The following is a 23,629-nucleotide window of genomic DNA, read 5'->3' as shown; positions in this document are numbered from 1 at the left end:
TCATTGTTGTTTAGCGGGTCCGGGCTGGGGATTCAAACCTGCCACCTTAGGTGTACGTGGCTGGCGCCTTAGCCGGCTGAGCTATAGGTGCCGAGCCAAGATTTTTTTTTTTTAATTGAGACAGAGTCTCACTTTGTCACCCTCTGTAGAGTATTGTGGCTTCATAGCTCACAGCAACCTAAAATTCTTGGGCTCAAGAGATTCTCTTGCCTCAGCCTCAAGTAGCTGGGACTATAGCCGCCTGCCACAATGCCCAGCTATTTTGGTTGTTGTTGTTTAGCAAGTCCAGGCTGGGTTCGAACCTACCAGCCCCAGTGCACATAGCTGGTGCCCTAACCACTGGATGCCCCCTTTACTTAAGATTTTAAAATAGAGATCATGAAATTTAACATCCTAATAATCATTTCCCCAAAATTGCTAACAAAGACCAGTCCAGTTCTTCAAGTACGTATAATAGAAACACAGCTTTGGCAGTAGGTGTCCTGGAAAAATATTCTCATATTTCGTCTTGATTCTGCCACTGAACTGCTATGAACTTCAGTTAAGTCATTCAATCTCTCTGGGCTAAAGAGGGACTTTCAAACTATTACTAGACTACTGAATGAAAATCCCAAGGCCCCCAACCTTGCATCAACCACAACAATTCCATCTTCCACAGTTGTATACACTAGAGTTTCATGTAAACTTTCATTTGAAAAGGAAATTACACTGCTTTAAAAAAAAAGGTCTAAAAACTCTCAGATTAGACAATCTCTATATTTACTTGTAGTTTTGTAATTGTGATTATAAATATGTATTTAAATGTATTTCTGTGTTTGTAAAGAAACAACAGAATGTATTTCGTGAGTTTTCTCTCAGCACTCAGAACTATAGACTTATAAGTTTTACTATTTCTTTGTACCTCTGTGTATTGCCAAAATTCTACAAAGTATTTATTGCTTAAATAATCAAGGAAAGACATTTTTTAACTATATAATCAAAAATATTAAATCATGCTCATATTGACCAGGAAAGCAACAAGGAGCTGTCTTTCTAATACAGCAGAGCATACAAGCTGGCAGACAGTATCTTTATACAGCTTAAGAAGGAAATGTAAATAATTAACATTGGATCACTATTAAAATTCAATTCCACAATCATTAGCAACAGGGAATCAAACAGGAAGTGCTATAGGAAAGACAAGCAATAGCCTGTTGTTTTCTTCTATATAAAGTTCTTTTTAAACATCTGCCTCACAGAATTACTACTCCAAATTGTAACATTCCCCACCTTTGCTTCTGAACGCTCTCCTTTTCAAGTTTTAAAAATCTTTCCTTTCCAACTAATTCATAGCATCTAAACAATACAAAAAGAACATCAATTAATTAAAATTAAGTATTTCTTTAATCCCAACACCTTCCTAGAATTTTCTTTTCTTTTTTTTTTTTTTTTGAGACAGAGCCTCAAGCTGTCCCCCTGGGCAGAGTGCCATGGCATTACAGCTCACAGCCACCTCCAACCCCTGGGCTCAAGCGAGTCTCCTGCCTCCACCTCCCAAGTAGCTGGGACCACAGGCGCCCGCCACAACGCCCGGCTATTTTTTGGTTGCAGCCGTCATTGTTGTTTGGCGGGTCCGGGCTGGGGATTCGAACCCGCCACCTTAGGTGTACGTGGCTGGCGCCTTAGCCGGTTGAGCTATAGGCGCCCAGCCTAGAATTTTCTTTTCCTGCGCTTTCCACTATCTTCTCAAATTCACACATGTATTAATAAAACTCCATATCCAACTCTCTTTCTCCTTTTTCTTTCAACAGTCAAAAGAATCCCACACCCATTCCATTGGGTACAAGTAGTAGCCCAGGCATCTTTGTAGTTGTGCTTTCTACCGCCCCCACCTCCCCACTCTTGCAGACTCTAGTTAAGCTCCACGTTACTACTGGCTTCGAGTTGGGTCTTACAGCATTGTTCAGGGCAGTAAGGACAATGTGAAGACCTTGAGCTTCACTGTAGTTCCAACCCTGCGATACATGAAAAATTCCTAATTCCCTGGACAGACCTCTAAATTAATCTGTTTTTTAGAGATTGTTCAGACAAAATATCAGGACACTATCAGACCTCCTCAGGACACTATGAATCACAACATAATCCTAGCCCTCAACTGCCAGCCTTCAAAAATAAGTATAGTAAAGAAAAGTCTGGCTGGGTGTTCTTAACTTGCAACCAGACTAAAGGTAAACTTATGTCCAAGTATAAATAAATTTCCTGTTTAAAAAAAATCTGTTTCTGGCTCAGCACCTGTAGCACAGTGGTTATGGCGTCAGCCACATGCACTGAGGATGGCAGGTTCGAACCTAGCCCAGGCCAGCTAAACAACAATGACAACTACAACAAAAAATAGCCAGGTATTATCTGTTGGGTGCCTGTAGTCCCAGCTACTTGGGAAGATGAGGCAAGGAATCACTTAAGCCCAAGAGTTTGAGGTTGCTGTGAGCTGTGATGCCACAGGCGACATAGTGAGACTCTGTTTCAAAAACAAAAAAAAAACATCTTTTTCTGCTGTGGAGACTTTTGGGAAGTCATAAACTAAGATTTTTAGCCTAACTAGTTTCCAAATTGAATTCAAAGTAGAAGTTGCTTTAGGCATCCTTACTTCCTTAAGATATAATCTTCTGTGATAGGACTCATTTCCCACATTTGGAGGAAGGATGTAAGGACTTCAACACTTAACTAAAATGGTCACAAATCTATAATGATACTCTGTCAGGCAATCAAAATTATCTTTATTGAAATTCTGTCAGGCAATCAAAATTATCTTTATTGAAGGTACAGACCACACTAAGTAGGCCCAATAAAAAAACCAATGGTAAACCAGAAATTTTAAATAATCTTATGCTCTGATTTCCTATAACCATCTCTTTAAGTCTACTGAAAAGAAGGCAGGATCTCCTAATGCTGACATTACTCAGGATGGGCTGTGAAAATCACAACTCTATCCTTAAAAATTAATTGTAAGCTCTTTTAGTAACTAGTCATAAACTAAAATATGCAAATCTACTATCACACTTTTCTAACCCTATTCGAAAACAAAGACTACTACAAGGAAAATAAAGGAGCTCTGAAAGTCAAAGCAGAAAGACACACCAAGGAGCAGTATCTTTCTATCATCCGTGTATTATTCCTGTCATTTCTAGGTCATAGGAGCAAAGAAGTAAGGGGCTATTTAAGATGAAGTGCTCTTGGCAAGAGATTGCGACACTAAGTAACAGAAATCTTTGCATAGGGTCCTTTGATAAATATTTAAGTACCAACAGATATGAACAACTCTCCTTCCTATTCTCCTTCCACTGTCCAGAAACCTTACCATATAAATGTGCGTTTACATTTCATCTATAAAGCGATCCTCTGTGTGGAGGCCTCACACATATTATATTTAGAGCTAGGTGCCTCAAAGCAAACAGTGCCGATAACTTAAATGTACTCTCCTACACTACATGTTTTTCAGGGCTAATTTTATAGTGAACAATGGAAATAATCTATCAATTATTCATAATTTTAGAGAATAAAATGCAAGAATTCCAAAAAACAAGATAGAATACATAATGGGTTTGTTAGAAATAATGTGAAGCAGTACAACAAAGGATTTTACAATGGCTTTACTATTCATTTTGAATTCCAGATACTTCACAGTAAAATATTAGCATCAAAAATTAAGAATACCAAGTGATAATTCCTAAGTTACCTCCTTGTCTAGCATACAGACTTCCTCCAAAATAACCATTCACTGGAGATGTAGCAGCATAGACAAATATGGCTGTACTGAGCATTGACCCCCTCCTAAAAAGGCAAACAACACAGATGTTGAATTAAAACCAACAATTTAGAGAAACCAACATATAGTGTACCACATTAGCATTAGTTTAATTTCAAAGATAAATTTAACAGAAACACAAAAATATAAAATACTGAACTACAAAAGAAAAAACCTCAAAACATATTCTAGTGAATGAAATTTCCACTTACAACTGCACTTTTACAATACCAAATTGACCGTGATGTTTTTAAGCCTGCAGTTAAATTTCATAATATATTCTAAACACGTACTTCACATTTCTTTGGCAAAAGTATTAAAAGCAGGCACTAAACTGTTAGGCAACCCTGTAAACCAATCCCATATCGAACAGGATATTCGTCTACTAAGGAAAATGAGAGCCCTTTTCATAACTTAATTCAACTGCCTATGATTCTTCCCTGCTCACAGAAATAAAATGATAGTGTAATATATTAAATGCTATTATTTTAAATGGTGTAACACTGAGACTTTTCCTTGTACTGTTAAAAATGATTTTTTAAAAAACTGTAAGTCTACAAGTCAACATTAACTCAGATCAACAATTCCTAACCTATTCTCTGAATATTTAGGGAATTCAGATCAACCCTTCTGTGGAGTAAAACTGGAGAAAATATTTTTTAAATCGCTAATTGCAAAGAGGATTAAAATGATAAATGACAGTATGATTTGCTACATATAAAAATGAACTTAACTCACTATATATTTCAACTTGCTAATCTTAAAATATGTAACACTCCTCTGCTCAAATACCTATGCTCACTTTCTTAAAGTGGATGCATAACAGTGAAAACACAACAGTATTTCATTTCTATCAATATACAGCTAACATGAGAATTTGTCATTTCGAAATTTAAAAGATCATACGTCTCAAAGTTAATCAGTTTTAAAAACCAAATGTTTTTTCAAAAACCTAATTAAGCACTAATTTATTCCTTTTAGACCGTCATTAACAAATTTGACCCATTCTCTGGTTATAATGGGTGTTAAGGCTGACCTAGACTAAAGAGAGAAAGGCAGCTTTCAGTCTAAGACCAGTCTAATAGCAGTCGAAAGTTTCTAATATCAGAAGAAAGGATTCAAATAGGTTGCCTACGGCATTCAGAGTCCAAAATGACTACCAGGTATTTAAGCTTGATAAGTCTGCAGACCCCAGAGACACGAAATCAAAGTGTAAGTATCCATCATAACTCTAAAAGTAAGATATAACCTTTGCCTTTTTGTTCATAAAACTCCCCCCCCCCACACACACCAAGTAATCCATTTTAAACCACACTGAAAAAACTGCTGAAGAAAGACCTACCTGTCCTCCTTTATTCACATCTCCAAAACTAGAAGGGGAAACATTCAAGGAGCTGTTTTGCCTACACTTGCCACTACCTTACCACACTCCAACAAAGTTTCAGAGAACAGCAGCAGGGCTACCAGGCCTGCCCTTGCCTTCTCAAGGATTCACGTCACATATACACAGGCATCCACATCGACAGTCAATCTACCTACACTCCCAATACTTTTCTTCTCTGATTGTTATGATGACCCAGAAGCGATTTGTTTTCATGTCACATTATCTGCTCTTTATCCTTTAGAATTATTCCTATTCTAGAATGATTCATCCCAATTTTATATGCAAATTTTCACTTTATCACCATTTTGTATTGTTATTATCAGTATTTTCATTTCCATCACATAGCAAATTAAGAAAAGAGTTCTGGAGTAAGACTGCCTAAGTTCAATCCCCAGTTTATTAACACCCTTTACTAATAGTTGTGTGATCTCAATCAAATTACTTAACCTCTCTGAGCTTTAACTTTCCTCTTTAAGAATGGAAATAATAATTAGTCCCTTCACTATCAAGCACTGATGTGAAGATTAAAGGATCTAATGTGCATAAAGCACCTAACGTGAAACCTCAATAACATCAGCCCCTTCTATTTCACAATAATTACTGCTCTAGTTCTTATAGCTAATCATGTTCACTTGAAATAAACACAACAAAGAACAACCATTTACAAGCTAAAAAATAACAATGTATTACCAGCCTGCGAATCTCATGAATTAGAGAGTTGCTTCTTATTCCTAAAAGGGAAAGGTCTTTAAGAGGAGGAGCTTCTACTAAAAAGTGAGTTACCAAATTTTAAAACTAACGTTTTCAAAAGGGACACAGCAAATACTTGGATTCTAGGAGAGGTTACCCTCTTGTAGCTCAGAAGAATGTGATGGAATAGTCACTGTCAGTGCCTGGATTATGAATTTAATCCAGTATTTAAAGTAAGGCACAACTTCTTGGCATATTTGAAAGGTGTCTTTTTTTTTTTTGTAGGATTCAGTTTATCTAAAATATATTACACCCTAAAATTCACAAACTACTCTTCAAAACTCTGAAATTTAAGTTTGGATTAATTATTTTAAAACTATGTGGTGATGAATTGCAAAGAATTCAGAAACTACACAGAAACAAATGACAGAAACTACAGAGAAACAGCTTTGTTAGTTAATACATAATCACTTTAGTTCAGCAAGCACTGACTGAGTACCTTCCACGTACAAAACTCTTTATGAAGGTACTTCCAAAACGTAAAGATAAGTTAAGACCTAGCCTCTACTCTCAACGAACTTTTTACTTGGCAGAGGAAACAACTATTTAGTATAAAGTCAAATATTTACCATATGACTAAAGAACTACTCTTTCAGCTCAGCGCCTGTAGCTCAGTGGCTAGAGCACCAGCCACATACACCGGAGCTAGCAGGTTCAAACACAGCCTGGGCCTGCCAAACACAATGACAACTACAACCAAAAAATTGCTGGGTGTTGTGGCGGGTCCTGTAGTCCCAGCTACTTGGGAGGCTGAGGCAAGAGAATCACTTAAGCCCAAGAGTTGGAGGTTGCTGTGAGCGGTGACACCATAGCACTCTACCAAGGACAGAGGGAGACTCTGTCTCAAAAAATAAAAGAACTATTCTTTCAGCAAAAATTTATTGCTTATCAACCCAATATGAAGGATATATAGGAAAGAATACATTAACTGAAGTAGAGATATGAAATATTACCAATGAAAAGCATTCTGACTAAGGACTTCATGGGGCAGCATTCGAATGCCTGGATTACAATCACTACCACTCAGGCACCAGAGTGGCTTTACTTCATAGAGGTGTGGCTCTCTGAGGACAAGATTATAGGACCATTCCGTAGGGAATTCAGATCTTCTGTGAATGTATAACTTTTTCTTATAATTCAAAGACCTCAAATCAAGAATTTCTTGCAAATGGTTTTTGACAAGGAAAAATGTACCAAAAGCCAGGTAAAGGTAAGATATTGATCTGACCCAGGACTTTTTAAAGCCACTCAATTATTTTTCTAACCTCATGTGACTTTCCCATCAGTCTTTTTACTATTCCTTATGATCTATCCTATAGAAGTCTCCCAGTTTTGGAGGTAAATGTGAAATAATAATATAGTAACTGGGAGATTCTTATACTTTTTATGAAGCTCCTATTGTATCTTTAACTTTAAAAAAATGCCAATTCACTTTGTCAAACAACTCAGGATTCAACTTAACCTCTGCTCTTATCTCTAATAAAATATAACCTTTATAACCAACAAAAATGTTCAGTAATACTAGTAAGTTTTAGCATGTAACAGAAAAAATACTTTCAGTGAAGATTATTATTATTTAATTTGCCTGCACTAATGGCTTTTACCATAGATTCTAAGTTACCTGAAATAAGCAAATATTTAATTATGAGTGACTTAAAAGGTTTTGATGATTACAACAAAAAAGTAATGAAGTACAGGTACTTACTCTGTATATAAATCTTCTATCATTGCAACAATAATAACAATAAGAGACACAGCAAATATCTGGCATCCAGAACCAACAAGAGAAGAAAATATCAGTGGGTGGCTTGATGGTCTAAATACATCTCCATGCACCTGCTTCCATCCATATTCATCTCCTAGGTCTCTATCCTATATGCAAATGTGTATGAATAGAGAAACGCAAATCAGTCAGAATCAAATTAAAATACAGTAGAAAGGTAAAAAATTACACTTGTTAAGTTTCTTCCCTCCAAATTTATAGCTATTCAAAGAGTTTCAAAATATTGAGAAATGATATTTCAAATTTAAAATAATCATTGCCTTAATAACTTAGAATGTTGGATAGGCATGGTGGCTCATGCCTGAAATCCTAGCACTCTGGGAGGCTGAGGCAGGTGGATCACTTGAACTGGGGAGTTTAAGACCAGCCTGAGCAAGAGCAAGACTCATCTCTACTAAAAATAGAAAAACTAACTGGATGTTGTGGTACACACTTATAGTCCCAGCTACTCAGGAGGCTGAGGCAAGAGGAGTGCTTGAGCCCAAGAATATGAGGTTTCTGGTGCTATACACTCTACCCAATGTGATAGAGTGAGACTCTGTCTCCCCTCACCAAAAAAAAACTTACAATGTTAAGATGCTAAGGTTCAGGAGGTTAACTCCTGGTTGTGTTCAGAGAATTTCAAATATTGGAAAAAGAAAAGGTTTGGGAACAAAATGAAATGGTCGATCTGTAGAACAGTACACTGACTCTCCTACTATTACTTTCAGGCACTGTCCCCACCATTCATGTCACAATTTTTACTTTTGAACATGAATAAGCAAGTGTTCCTTAAACTGTTAATTCAATTTTTACTTTTCAACATGAATAAGCAAGTGTTCCTAAAACTGTTTCTGTAACAGTTTAACGGTTTCTAAAACAGTGTTTCTTAAGGAAGAAGGTCCTTCAAGATAATCTGTTTTAGGTGAGAATCCTGGTCACATACATCTGAGAAGCACCAAATATTCTGTCTATTCCTATGATACTTCACAACATACTTTAGAAAGTTCAAATTTTAAATTTTAAACCCTGGGTGTTCAATAAGCCCTCTGGGTGAAGTGCTCAACTATAACTTAAACTTTACCTTAGAAATGAAGACAATTTCATTTATTTATACCTTTATATTAATATGAAAATTTTTTTTGTCTTTTAAAATGTGGAACACTTCACGAATTTGCATGCCATCCTTGTGTAGGGGCCATGCTAATCTTCTCTGTATCGTTCCAATAAGCCCTCTGGGGCAAGTGCTCAACTACAACTTAAACTTTACCTTAGAAATGAAGACAATGTAATACTTAAACATTTATATCTTTATATTAATATGAAATTTTTTTTGTCTTTTAAAATATGGAACGCTTCATGAATTTGCATGTCATCCTTGTGCAGGGGCCATGCTAATCTTCTCTTCCAATTTTAGTATATGTGCTGCCAAAGCGAGCACTATATTAATAATGAAATTTTAAAAAATTAAACTCTGTTCACCAAATCTATTTCATTAATAGAAGATACTTACATAAAATAGCCAATAACATTGTAGAGAACGTACTTTTTGTTCTATAATTTAGTAAAAAATTTAGAAAACAAACCTTTCAAACCTTAATATTTTTACTAAATGTATAATAATCCTTCCACCCATTCCTTGAATTTTATGTAATATTTAACAGCATTTGAAAGTTACCAATACAGGACTATAACCTCCTAGGCTTGCAATTTTCTTTCTTAAGTTTGACATAGCCTTAATTGGTGACAAAACTTGTTTTAAAATAACAAGAGGTTATGTACATGGTTTGTTTACCCCACTTAGGGTGAACATACATGTGTTTTGATTTTAAAAAGTTAATATATTTGATTACAGGGCAGGGTCCCAGATAACACTGGGAGTTTTACACCTCTCTAAGACCTAAAAATACTGCTGGGCTGGGCACAGTGGCTCATACTTACAATCCTAGCACTTTGGGAGGCCAAGGCAGAATGTTCACTTGAGGCAAAGAGTTTAAGACCAAGCTGGGCAACATAGTGAAATCTCATCTCTACAAAGACTTTTTTTTTTTTAATTAGCTGAGTGTGGTGGCATATGACTAGTTCCAGCTACTCAGGAGGCTAAGGTGGGAGGATCACTTGAGCCCAGGAGTTTGAGGTAACAGAGAGCTCTAAGCACATCACTGCAGTCCTCTAGCCAGGATGACAAAATGAGATCCTGGCTCTTAAAATAAACAAACAAACAAACAAACAAAAAACCCCACCTAAAAATTCTGAAAACACACCTGGCCAGAAACTGTGATCTACATTCCAACTTTCAAAAAAAACACTGAGTTAAACTGTTTTCATACATTTCATGTAAAATGTTTGCTCACCATGTCATCCATTTCTTCTTCTTTACTGTACCGAGCATAATCTTTCCGTAAAGTTCTCATTAAGATCATTGAAACTAGGCCCACCAAAAAGATCACCATCATAAAAGAGTTGAAAATTGAAAACCAATGTATCTAAAATAACAGAAAATAAAAGGTTACCAACATGAAATATCAGTCACAAAATTCAGGGGGTTCATGACATCAACTAGATGTTAATGCAAAAAAAAAAAACAGTGTTTTAAAATCTTGTAGATAAAATTCTGATCTTAAGACCCTTTGGGATGAGTATTCATTATGTTAACAGTTTGGCTTTCTTTATATACACTGAAAACGTCGTTTACACAAATTTTTAAAATCAAACTTATTGTACGAGTAAAGTACCATTTAGCTATAATGATATACACTATAAAATATCATGAAAAAAAATGGGCCTGTAGTCAAAAAGGCCTGGATTTTAAACACAGGCTCTCCTAATTTCTGGCTACGTGATCTCAGTTTTCTCATTTGAAAAACAGAGGAAATAATACTTATGTTGTAAGTGATTTTTAAGGTTTAATAATAAATATATATGCTAGTTCCCTTCCCCCTAATGGAACAATAACCTGAAAATCTCCTTAAAATACCAAGCCCAAACCATCACAGTTGGCAGCCCTAGACTTAGGCCATAATGTCCTGAATGATTTGCTTCACTTGTTTCCAGTTAGCCTAGCCTTTCCACCCTGTCACCATCTTTATTCAGTCCTTTCAAAATTAACCACTCCTGGTATACAGAATAGTGAAAGGTACCCCTTAGCTCCTCAATGTTCTTGACGCCCTTGGCTTTGACTTTGCCCACACATTAGTCACAACATTGTGTCCAGGTTCTGGTTCATTATCACAAAGTACTACTGTTTATCTCTGAGTGCATCTCAGAACCCGGTACATATGACCTGAACTATGTCTGTGACATTGCTCAGTTATTCCTTTATTTATATTTTAAATCCCAAAATGGCCTAGAGACAGTTTCACAATTTCTCGTCTCGAGGCCTCAACACCACCCTTTCTCCTATCTTCACTTCAGCTGGTGATCCTTTCTACCATCTAGCAGGACGCAAACTTTCTACACTTATCCTCCTGTCCTTGCACTTCTCTTGTCAATCTCCTAAAAGCTGTTTCTCCTCTGAAAATCCATATTGTCTGTAGGCTCTAGATCTCATTCACTCTTTGAGGTGTCTTTTCCCCTCTCATTTTGCACCTCTCATCTTTCCCCTTTCACCAACATTAGCAATCTCCAAAGATCCTTGTCTCTAACGGTATCTCTTCCCTGAGATTGTCGTAAGATTTAAACAAGATAATAAAAGTAAAATATACAATATATGGTACATCATAAACACCACATAAAATATATTAGTAGCACTATTATTATCTTTTAAAGTGCTTGCTTCATCTTCTGTCTTCTCATTCTTCTGATCCTTTCACTTCCCTTTCAATGCCTACACTTTTCAAACGAGACTACATGAACCATTCCTTCCCTCACTTCCTTAAAAACACAATATGATCTCACTTTAGCCCCACAAGATTTCTCTCAAAGGCCTGCAGTGACCTTCTAAACAGACTCAGTGGTCAATTACCTGCCTCATTCCCCTTCCTCTCGCTGCCACATATGATCTTTCCTGACACTACACCATCCTGCTTCACTGACCACTTCTCCTCTTTCATCTTCACTGCCGGCTCCTCCCACCTTGTGTGAACTTTTCTGGACACTCCAGTCTCGGTACTCTGATGTGACTTCTTTAGGCTCTCAGAGCTCTTAACTAGCATTCCAATGATGATGACGATGATGACACCCTCCACCCATCACCGCACCCCAAATCTCCAGCATTCTTTCTCACTCATGTTTTAGACTTTTGCTACTACAGTAATTTCTACTTAAATGTCTTTCTGGAATTTCAGACTCAGACTGCCCTAAAAGTAACCTCAGAATCTTCCGCTTCACATATAACATTCACTTCTGATTCCTTCTGGCAATGGAACTAACATTTAGTGTGTGTTTAAATTTATTTTTATTTATTTATTTATTTATTTTGGCCGGGGCTGGGTTTGAACCCGCCACCTCCAACATATGGGGCCAGTGCCACAGGCGCTACCCTGGTGCATATTTAAATTTAAAAACAAAAATCAGAGGGAAAAAATATACAACATATATTCTCTTCTAGTCAAATTTATCACGTTTTTAAAGAAAAAGTTTTATATTGTCACCATTTAGTAATAAGATAGACCTAAAATGCTAAAATTTCTAACAATGCCCTCTGTTCTTTTCTAATCTAAGATATAAACTTTAAATCAATACCTATTACAATATACTACTAGCTTGACATTTTATAACAAATCTATTCTAAAAGTTATGAAATTCTGTGTGATTTTGAAATTTTATTATACCAAGAAAAATATTTCTCAAAAATAACAAAGAAACCTGATGCTGCTACAAAGGAGTTTACTAACCCTACTAACTGCTGCACTCCAGCACCCCCTAGTGTCGCTGATCTTGAAGCACTATGCTCAGTCATAAATTTTAGAACACAACTGGAGATAAATGACTATCCCACTGAGCACCTGCTGTGTGCCAGACAGGTGCTATACCTAGTTCATCAAAATGAAACTTCCCAACAACTGCAAGGTATTATAATCTCTGTTTCACTATTAAGGGAATAGAAACTGAAGAAGTGAGTCATTTACCCAAGTACAGTAAGTAACTGGCAGAGCCAGAGTCTGAACTCAGTCTAGCTCTCCTGCCTCTGCCTTTAGTCACTGCATTAGAAGCAACCCCCACACTCACACAGTAGACCCCATCCTCTCCCGCCTACTTAAGCGAAATGCTGCAGTAATTCTCCCTCCTTCTCCTGTACCATGAGTTTTTCACTTTCCATCAAACCTCATCAACATATGTTTTCCTCACATCTTTAAAACAAAACAAAACAAAACCTCCTCTTAACATCATCTACCCTACTGGATACTGCACCATTTCTTTGCTCCCTTTAGCAGTCAAACTCCTCACAAGTCTATACTTCTGTCTCCATTTGGATGGTATCTCCATTTCCATAAAACTCTAGCAGGGTAGAGAACCTGAGGCCTCCGGGCCGTATGTTGCCTTCTGGATCCCTGAGTGTGAGATCTGACTTAATTTAAATTATACAGAACGAATACTTTTAATAAAGAGACTTTTTTCTGGGAAGTTTATATTCAGTTCAGGGGCCACACTTGGGGATCTGGAGAGCCACCACCTGTGGCCTTGAAGCTGCAAGTTCCCCATCCCTGCTGTGCCACCCTTCTTAATCTTCCTATCAACCAGGAAGTCTGGCTGGCTCTAACTTCAAAATATATTCACAATCTAACATTCTCTCATCACCTACACTGCTACCACCCTGGTCTGAGCTACCTCACCTCTTTTTTTTTTTTTTTTTTAAGAAACAGAGTCTTACTTTTGTCACCCTCGGCAGAGTGCCATGGTGTCACAGCTCACAGCAACCTCCAGCTCTTGGGCTTAGACGATTCTCTTACCTCAGCTTCCTAAGTAGCTGGGACTCCAGGTGCCTGCCACAACATCCAGCTATGTGGCTGGTGCCATAACCACTGTGCTATGGATGGCAAGCCTAAATTCCTTAATTTTTTAAATCCCAGGACCCTGAGGAAGATTCGAAGTAGTGATAGGTTCTGGTAGAGTCTATGCAGAGAACCTAGCAGAAATATGAAAATCTGAAACCACAAAATGGTTTATAGGCCATCTCAAAACTAGGAGACAAATAAACTTCAGAATTTTAGTCTAAAAGATTAGATCAAACAAAAGAAAAGGTAGTAATTAGAGAAGAAACTCCTGAATGTATATCCCCTATGCCTGTCTTTTTATCTCCATCCTTAAAGGAGGGAATCACCAAAACAAAGTATGTTATTTGCTATACAGAACTAAACTACCTGTACAAAACTAGCACCAATGCCACTGTCTTATGAACTGAGATTCAGCTTGTTTCTGTTTTATGGGGATTAGGAGGTATGGTTGGCATTTCTTTCCATCCTTGATGTTTCTTTCTACATGGAAGGACTTCTACTTGCAAAAACCCCTGGCCTCAGTCACTCTCTCATTCTGCCCTTCCTTTCCAGAGAATGCACACATTCTGTTTTTTCTCCACACTATAGGTTTTACAAAGGGCAGGTGCCCATGTAGTGAAGCATGAGATAGTCCAATACCTTCTGAGTGTGTCATGTCTTTCTAATTCTGAGTTTCAGCAATAAGAAGCCAGTCCACTTGACCATGAATACAAGCCACATTCTCCCAAATTAGGCTTATCAGATATTCTGGCTTCTCCTGTGTTTTCTTCCTTATATATCTCTTAATTGATTTAAACTCAAGGCATGAAGAAGGGAGTGTTAGATTGCTCCTCTAAAACTCCACATTGCCCTCATGACTTCAAGTTCACATGTGAGATCACCATTAGCTAAATCCTGAAATCCACAGCCCTCGACATGATGCCCTGCATATGGCAGATACCCAGTATTTGTTAAACTCAGTGCACATACTCAGTATCTTAAAACGCACAAACTATTTACTTACCCTATGTTGAAAAAACGACGGATCAAGATATTTGTCAAACCGATCTTCAAATTTTACATCTGACTTTTTCCATTTTACCTGAAGACAAATTTTTTCATTTAAAAATAAAGGCCAATAAACAAATAATCTGATCACAAAACTCAGAGCACAATTTAGACCTATTTACATACTTAAAATTAACTAGAGAAATTGGTAGAATGTCACTGATAATATGAGAAATTGAAACAAGTATGATAAAGCCAACCTTCCTCTGTGTATTAACGAAACTTTCAACTTGCCTTAGAGGGATCACTTCAAGTTTTTAAGGACTATTTCCTATTGCTAACTTACATTTTGTGGCCTGATAAAGGCAATAAAACACAAGCTCACATTGCAAGTGTTTAAACCAATTAAAATAACAATCCATACATCTTTATTTTTAGGTTGTATTACTTATCTTACAACTATCAAATTTCTTTTCTAGTTATACAAATATGATTTGTACTAGGTACACATGCACAAAGCTTAAAAAACTTTCAACATTGGCTACTAGCAAAGGACTCACTCCAGTAGGATTAAAAACAACTAACAAAGAAAGAGGCCTACTAAATTGTATTTCTCTCTCCTTTCCACTATTTTTAAGCCTATGAGAACAGAACTAGCTTGACAGTTGCGGAATGGGTCTCATAAGCTCTCACTCTGCAGGTATATATTACTCCAACTGACAAAACAAGCCATGGTAACTATGCCATATCCAGCAACTCACAATACAGCATCAACTCTACTTGCAATAGTAAAAAGGAAAGAGAAAACAGAATGAAGTATTACAATCTAAAAACATAACCATGAAAATACCTGGCTGGGTTGCTCTACCCAATAATAATGGCAAACTTTGTTACAGCAAATGGTAGATCTTGCAAATGCTTAACTGGTATCTAATAACACAGATCTGAAGCAAATCTCCTTGTTTTCAGGAAGCTTACTTGGGTACACTGAGAAAATACAGTTTTAATAATCTGTTGTGTCCCATTTCAAGCTATATGTTCATTAACAACACACTTAATTGTTGATTTTAGGTTACAAATACTACTTCCTCCATACAAGTATTTTAATACTTACTGAATATGACATCTGTATTTTAGTATTTGGAACTAGTTTCACTTTTCCTTCACTAGTTAGATTAACATCAACAATTCGATTCCCATTAAAACCTATTTCAAGTTTTTTGTAGGTCCAAAGATAATAATCTTCTCCATTTTCATCTGCCTCACCAACAATACCTACAAAAGAAAAAACACTTTATACAAGATAATATTGTTTAATATTTAAAATACCCTAGAAGCTAAAAGCTCATTGAAAGTATTTTTTATTTTAAAAAAGCAATATTACCATTATTTTTCATGGTTAGAATAAGGCAAAAATATAAGTTGGACTCTTCATTAGCTACTTAGCAAACACACACCATGATCATGCCACAGTGAAAAAGTGATGAATAGCTCAGCATAATCACCAGTTTTATCCTCAAAGTTCATGTTTTGTCATTAGTGTAATTTTCTTATAACAATTAACACTTTGTATGCACATACTTCCTAATATCTCAAAATTTCAGGCAAGTGCTATATCACCATCTGTCAAGGTTACCCAGCTACTAGTGGTCACACCAAAATTAAAACCAAGGTTTCCAGAGCCCCAGTCCAGTACTTTCTCCTATAACCTATGATCTACCCGTTCCTCATGAGACAGATGCACACATGTACATATGGGTACCTAAACTAAACTAATTTTTTTACACCTTAAGTACTGGACCTGCCCCGCAAAGTCATCAAAATGAAAGGAACACTGAAGGTAAATGGTAATGAGGTAATAATTTAAAATGACCATTTTGATCATGACTTGGGATACTAGAACGAAAAGATCCACACAATGTAAAAGCAACAGGTGGGAACTGAGAATCCAGCCCTTGAATCCTCAAACTGTTGAACACTTATCTAGTATTCCCTACCTAGCTAAGCCCAGATCCTTCCCAAGAGGCTTACAGTCCTTAGGGCTTTCTCCCTATGGTCAAGGCATCCCATTAAAGTATTAGGGAGAAAAAAAAAAGATCATTTCTTATTTGGTTGTTAACCAAAGAGATGCTAATTGGTATAAATTCAAGAAGTATAGTTTTGTTTTGTTGGGGTGCCAGAGGAATAATAAAATCCTTCTAATAATTGATTTTTAATATTTTTCTTTTTAAATATAACTCATAACCAAGAATAATTAATTCATTAAGGTTTATTTACCTATCTACTCTGAAAGCCAAACTTTGGAAATGACAACATAATCACACTAAGTAAGAAGCTCTTCTACAAGAGGCTTTTAAGAGACCCTGAAACCTTTATCTCAAGTATTCTGATAAGGATTACCCATGGTGGGGGGGGTGGTAAAAAAAAAAAAAAATGATTACCCATGGTTCTGACATTCTAGGACATCCAAAAGTATCTCCCCAAACACAGCAGATCCTGAAATCCCAGGGCTAAAAAAGATTTATTTTAACATAGAAAACCACAGTAGCTAAAGAGGCTAACAGCAATGACTGCAAAAATCTAAAGATCCTGACAAGGAACCTATAAGCACTAGAAAAGAATAGAGGAGGAATCTGTTCTGTCAACAAAAACACAGGAAGCCCCGACCAATGGATTTTCCTGAACTACAGATCCAGAAATCTTGAATGAATATATCTTCCTACTACCCTCAGAACTGATCACAGAAATGTCTGTGCTGCCGTAATAGTTAATTACCATCATCTATAATGAAATGCTACTACATATACTTAATTAACATGCAACATGGGAATGATGTATACAATTATCTTTTGAGATTAACTTTCTTATAAATTTCATTTTAGTATAATATTAAATTCTGATCTGATATGCTCAGACTTTCATAGTCTACTGCTCATGAGCACAGGAGTCTGCTAACATTTTAAGAATTAGAATAAACATTAATTACATACAAGAGCAGATATCCACAGACAAAAAAGAAAAAGAAAAATGTGATCAAATATGCTGGCTATGCGTTCCTTTTTAAATAGTTTAATCGAGTCCAACACAAATCATTTTTGGACTATGCATAAATTTGCAAAAACTATGCCATACCTCTTCTCCATTAATACAGATAAACAAGAGAAAAAAACATAAAAAGTTTTTAAATATTAAGAATTTTGGAAAATAACATAGGAACTAACAAAACAAGATATTCAAAAAACTATCATATCTAAAAACTATACCAATTACCATAGTACCACATAAGAAAAAAGGCAGAATTAAACTTCAAAATCCTAGTCACTTTAATTGTATTTAAAATAGGAGAAAAATGGGAACAGAAGGATTTGTCATATTGTTCCAAGTACTTTTCCTTGATTCTAAAAAATTATACTGTATAAAGTTTTATTTGGGGGAAGTAAGCTTAGCAATTTCAAAAATTCTTCAAATAATATGGCACTACAAAATTGGTATTAAAATCATTATATGGACAATAGTAAAATAATTTATTTCATGATGCAGTATACAATCTCCAGAAGAGTCACTGTATAAATTTTACTCATTATGCAAATTTTCCCAAATACAACATACATACTTACCCCATATTGGTAAGTCATCTATATACATTTGGTACCAGTAGTGATTTTTGATGGCATACACAAATGCATCTCTCTTATCTTTATCTAAGTCAATTTCACAGTAAGTGGCTGGCATTACATCATCTGCATGAAATAAAAATTGCATATTAGCCTGCTTGCTTGCAAAATAGTTACAAGAAAAATAACAGAAGAAAAAAGCCAACAATTCCCAAAGTTAAAATTTCTATTCATAATACTCAATCTGGGTGATAAATATATAAAGGCCCTGTACATTATTCTTTTCTCTTTTGTGTACCATTATGATTTTTTATGCTGAAAGAATTTTAATCATCATTATTTTCAAAGATTACCTTAAATGAAGAAATCATCCTATATTTATATGAAGAAAATTACACAAGAGCATTTACAAAGTAACTTTAAATTGATTTTAAAAACAAAAATAAAAAACTTCAAGCAATTAAGTTTTCATTTAATATACAAAAGTTCAAGAACATGATCCTACATAGAGATAATTTCTGGCTGTAAGATCTCTGAGATAAACATTCATTTTAACATTCTTAGAAATACAAGTCACACTAGAGGCCACGGATTCTATAAAAAATCCCAGTGACTATTTATTATTAGGAAGATTAAGAGGCAAGCCTCTAACCAGCAGGTATTATTTATAAATTACCTGAAAATTCCCTAAAAATGAGTCATGTCCATTCCTGGCTGCTTTCAAAAATAGCCATGATAACATAATTCTGTTCAGATGGTCCCCAAACTTATAAACCTAGTATTTCAAAAAATGTGCTTATATTTCTAAAACAAAATCCAAAAAGTCTACACTCTAGATATTAGTCAAAAGGATTAAATTATTTTGTTATGCAGTAGAAGTATATTACCCAAGGGACTATAACAAAACTGGTCAACATACAAAAGTGGTCAACATAAGGAACTAGGCCTACTGTATGAAAATTAGGTCAATTTACAGAGGTGGTGAATGTAGGTACATGGTCAATGATGCAGGTTCTACTGTATTACAAAAGTAATTAGAAAAAACTTAAGAAATCAATCTTAGGCCAGGCACAATGGCTCACACATGTAATACTAGTACTCTGGGAGGCCAAGGCAGGTACACTGATTGAGCTCAAGAGTTCGAGACCAGCCTGACCAAGAGCGAGACCTCATTTCTACTAAAAATAGAAAACTGAAGCAAGATAGTTTGAGCCCAGGAGTTTGAGGTTGCTGTGAGCTATGATGCTATAGCACTCTACCCAGGATGCTGAGTAAGACTCTGTCTCAAAAAAAAAAAAAGGAGAATGAAAGCAATCAATCTTAAAAATAAGAAAGCAAGCAATGGTTTGATTTTAAGTTCTATACTATCTTTGCCCTACAATATTGTTATTTAGAATCTGAAATGTTGCCTCAGTGCTCAGTGAGTAGGGCACCGGGATATACACAGAGGCTGGCAGCTTCGAGCCCAGCCCGGACCTGCTAAACTATGCCAACTGCAACAAAAAATAGCCAGGTGTTGTGGCGGGTGCCTATAGTCCCAGCTATTCAGGAGGCTGAGGCAAGAGAATTGCTTAAGCCCAATAGTTTTAAGTTGCTATGAGTTGTGACAACATGGCACTCTACAGAGGGTAACATAGTGAGACTCTGTGTTAAAAAAAAGAAAGAAAAAACCAGAATCTGAAATGTATTTTTTCCAAACAAACATTACTAGACTTCTTAAATATTGATCAAACCTCTTAAACATAAACTATACTTCTACCATGAATTTAATGGCTATCTTCAATAGGTAGCCATTTAATGTCTCTATTAAGAGCAATCTAAGTCACAATTCAAGATACCCAGCAATACATCTCCCCAACCCTCAACAGAGAAAACAGCGTCCCCTTATTATACATCAGTCTAGTGCAGGTATCCCAAAATGAGAACCTCAAAGATGACAGCAAACTCTGAAGTCCCATGGAAGAAAGATGGAGAAATATTCTCACTTTCAAAGTAGGGAAGTATCCAATGTACTCGATACTACTATGAAATCAATATATAACCACCTACACCATCATATGAATGGCAAAACATAACTATAGTCCATAAAGTAGAAGGGAAGAGGAGAGAGAGGGGTGGGGAGAGGGGATATGGAAGAAGGGAGGGTATTTGGGGGACCCTCACCTAATGTGCATGATACAACAGTATATTTCAAAACTATTAAGAAATAAGTATAATTGTGATGGATGTGTTACTTGGTTCAGTGTAAACATTTCACATTATATATCGAAGCAGTACCCTGAACCCCATAAATGCATCAATGTTCAAAGTTATGATTTAGTAAAAAATAATTACTTATTAAAAAAAAAAGTAGCAAAGTAAATTTGATTTCCTACAACAATAACTCTCACACAGATTTTCTTTCTACCCAGGCCCTTGTAGGCAGCAAGGAATTTAGGGTTTTGATACTGGTAAAAACTGAAGCAGAGCAGTGAAACATGGGAGGGTAGGAGAATGGCAGCAAGAAGTTCTGTAATGGGGTCTCCATGGAATGTGGTAACAAAAGGCAGCAGGCAACTGCGGTTACAGAGGCACTGGCCGAATAAAGGAAGATGCTGGCAAAAGGGGCAGCAAACTCCAGCCTCTACAGGAGACCTCATAGCTACCTCTGCAAAGCCACTGAATTCCTTGCTGTTAGAAACTTTCACTGATAGTGGTCATTAACAATGCAGTAGTTTTAAGTACAGTGTTCTGAAATATATGATATGACATTTACCTGTATAAAGTTTTTAAAAGATTCCTCAGTCTGAACTTTAGTTCAACTCTCTGCTTCCCAACTGATCTATCATCCCACAAACCTTGTACTCCATTGACCTCTGAGCTTTCTTCCTCATGCTATTAACTCTACCTCAAATGTCTAGCCTAAAATCTTTCCTATCCCCACCCCCTTTCCTCCACAAGTAGTTCCAGATTCCCCGCACCCTTTACCTCTCACTCCCCAATGACTGCCACTTTCTCTGAAGTCCTTTAGCTTTATTTCCATACCTGCCTATGGACTGTAGGCCTGTACCATTTTCTGCCTCAAACCAGCACCTTAGTAACTCAAAAGCACCAGTACATTTTGAAAGTTTTGTCCATAACTAATTATATCCTTTTTATCCCCAGATACACCTGTGTCAATACCCTGCATAGACTAGGCACTAAACAAAACAAACAAACAAACAAACAAAAGTCAACAATTGTTAACAATATAATTTAAAAAAATCAAAAAAAGAAAATTACTAGATAATGTGCAATAGGGTGTGCACCTTTATACAGTCATCTGTGTATGAATTAGTGTGTGTATGTGTGTGTGCGCGTGTGTGTACAGAAAGAGAAAATGCTAAATCTAAGCAAATGAAATTTTGCAGGAGAGTTTCTCAGGATTGACAAAGAGACCTTGAAGATTATCTTTCATTGATATAAACTCTGGAAAAGCAATGCTGCTGTAAAAAGAAAACCTTATCATGATGGCAGGCTGTAAAAAGAATGCTGCTCTGGTTTTAATGAAATTCCTCTTCCAGGGATGTAGACAAATACAAACAGCATAAATAACTGAAGAGTCTGACTGCCCAACCCAAACAACACTTCTCTCAGGAGGGAGCCCCTCTGAACACTAATACAATGTGTTTGAATATGCTGAATCATTGTTCAGTATTCTACATAACTAGCAAACAATCTGAAAAAATTTGCTACCACAAATCACTGCTTTAAAATTATAACAGGATATACCTTTCTCATACAGAACATAACACCGAGGTATTCTGAAGATGCAATAGAGATTTTACCAACATAAATACGTTTTGTGGGAAAAAAATAAAACCAAAGTTGTAAAGTGGCAAATGTTAGCAATGATCTGTCAAATAGAAAGCAAGGTTAGGTAGATTCTGGAAACTACACACCAATAGACTATCATCAATTCCCAATAAAACTCCAGACTAATAATTAAATAGGCAGCGAAAAGATTGAGAAAAAATGTGATACTATGATTATTCATGATTCTTTAGGAACACATCATGCCACACTTTGTTTACTTCCTCTTATAATAACATTACTAAATAGGAAAAAGAGAAAGACTCTCCCTCAAACTCAGCAGCAATTGGCAAAGTCTCATGAAATCAGTACAGACAAATTAATAGAGAAATGAGCGGAAAAGTGAGCTCTAGTATCTACTAGCCATATGAATAAAAAAGCAAGTCATTTAACCTCCACTCAGTTCCCTCAACTGTAAAACAGAGATAACATCTATCTCCTTCCCAGAGTTGTTTTAAGGATAGAAAGTGCCAACAAATTTACAAAGTTCTTAAATTTCCTTGGGCCTCAGATCCCTTGAGGATCCAATGAAAGTGATATCTCCCTTGCACTCCTGCCAAAATGCACATTCACATAAAATTAAGTGTGCAATTTCAGAGAGTTCATGGATCCCCGAACCCAGAGCTCCCAGCTGAACTCTGTATAGCCAGAGCTTACAACAGTGCCGGAACACAGTAAGACACTTGATAACCGTTGAATAAATTCAAGGAAAACAAGGACTAGAAAAATTAGTATATTCACAGTTAATTAAACTACTATATAAAAAGTATTGATTAAGTGACCAACCTGACTAGCAGTATAAACTAGCATAGCCTAAATGGCTATGTGGTGATTATAGTTCCCAAGAACTGTCTTAAGTATGTTTACACCCTGAGTCAGTAATTCTATTTGTAAGACTCTATCCTAATAAAAGATTCAGAGATGCATCAAAATACTTATGTGCAAGGAAAGCCAAATGCACTGTTATTCAGAAAAGCAGAAAAAGAAAAGAAGGATGGTAGGTAAGGTAAGGAAAGGAAAAAAGGATAGAAGATAAGATCAAAACATCCTATACCTGGGAAATGGGGGGGAATTACAGTATCCAAGTTATAGAATACTATATACTCACATTTTAAAAGGAGTAATTAACTATATAAGGACAAACTTAGGAGAAAAAAGCAGAATAAAACTATACAGGCTGAGAAGAGAGGGTGCATGCCTGTAATCCCACAGCTTTGGAAAGTCGAAATGGGAGGATCACTTGAGCCTAGAAGTTAGGCAACACAGTAAGACCCCTTTTCTAAACAAAAAATTAAAAAAAAAAAATACATATACTTATTAAATGAGTTAGAAGTGCTTAGAACAGCACCTGTTAGTTAAGTACTACACAACGGTTTATTAAATAAACTTTTAAAAAAATCATACTCATGTAACATGAATTCAATTTTTACATACAATTCAATGAACAGAAGAAAAGAAAGAAGACAAGACTGAAAAAAATACAACAAGGCTCGGCGCCTATAGCTCAACCGGCTAAGGCGCCAGCCACGTACACCTAAGGTGGCGGGTTCGAATCCCCAGCCCGGACCCGCCAAACAACAA

General features: G+C 36.2%; 1 protein-coding gene and 2 pseudogenes across 1 annotated transcript in view; all 3 read right to left on the bottom strand.

Annotated features, from left to right (window-relative positions):
- TM9SF3 (transmembrane 9 superfamily member 3) overlaps positions 1-23,629 on the bottom strand; it is a 68,140-nt gene that overhangs the window by 28,063 nt on the left and 16,448 nt on the right. The window contains exons 3-9 of the mRNA XM_023511777.1: positions 18,221-18,343; positions 15,718-15,878; positions 14,620-14,697; positions 10,035-10,166; positions 7,624-7,790; positions 3,694-3,810; positions 2,808-2,811 (exon numbers count right to left, since the gene is read on the bottom strand). Of these exons, the coding sequence (XP_023367545.1) occupies positions 2,808-2,811; positions 3,694-3,810; positions 7,624-7,790; positions 10,035-10,166; positions 14,620-14,697; positions 15,718-15,878; positions 18,221-18,343 (782 nt within the window). The remainder of the gene's footprint in view (positions 1-2,807; positions 2,812-3,693; positions 3,811-7,623; positions 7,791-10,034; positions 10,167-14,619; positions 14,698-15,717; positions 15,879-18,220; positions 18,344-23,629) is intronic.
- Positions 8,831-8,930, bottom strand: LOC111724327 (annotated as a pseudogene).
- LOC111724325 lies at positions 9,022-9,121 on the bottom strand (annotated as a pseudogene).

This window comes from Otolemur garnettii, unplaced genomic scaffold (assembly GCF_000181295.1).
Source record: "Otolemur garnettii isolate 467f Iridium unplaced genomic scaffold, OtoGar3 scaffold00021, whole genome shotgun sequence".
Lineage (NCBI taxonomy): Eukaryota > Metazoa > Chordata > Mammalia > Primates > Galagidae > Otolemur > Otolemur garnettii.
The sequence above is the reverse complement of the archived record's forward strand: the minus strand, read 5'-3'. Positions and strand labels throughout refer to the sequence as shown.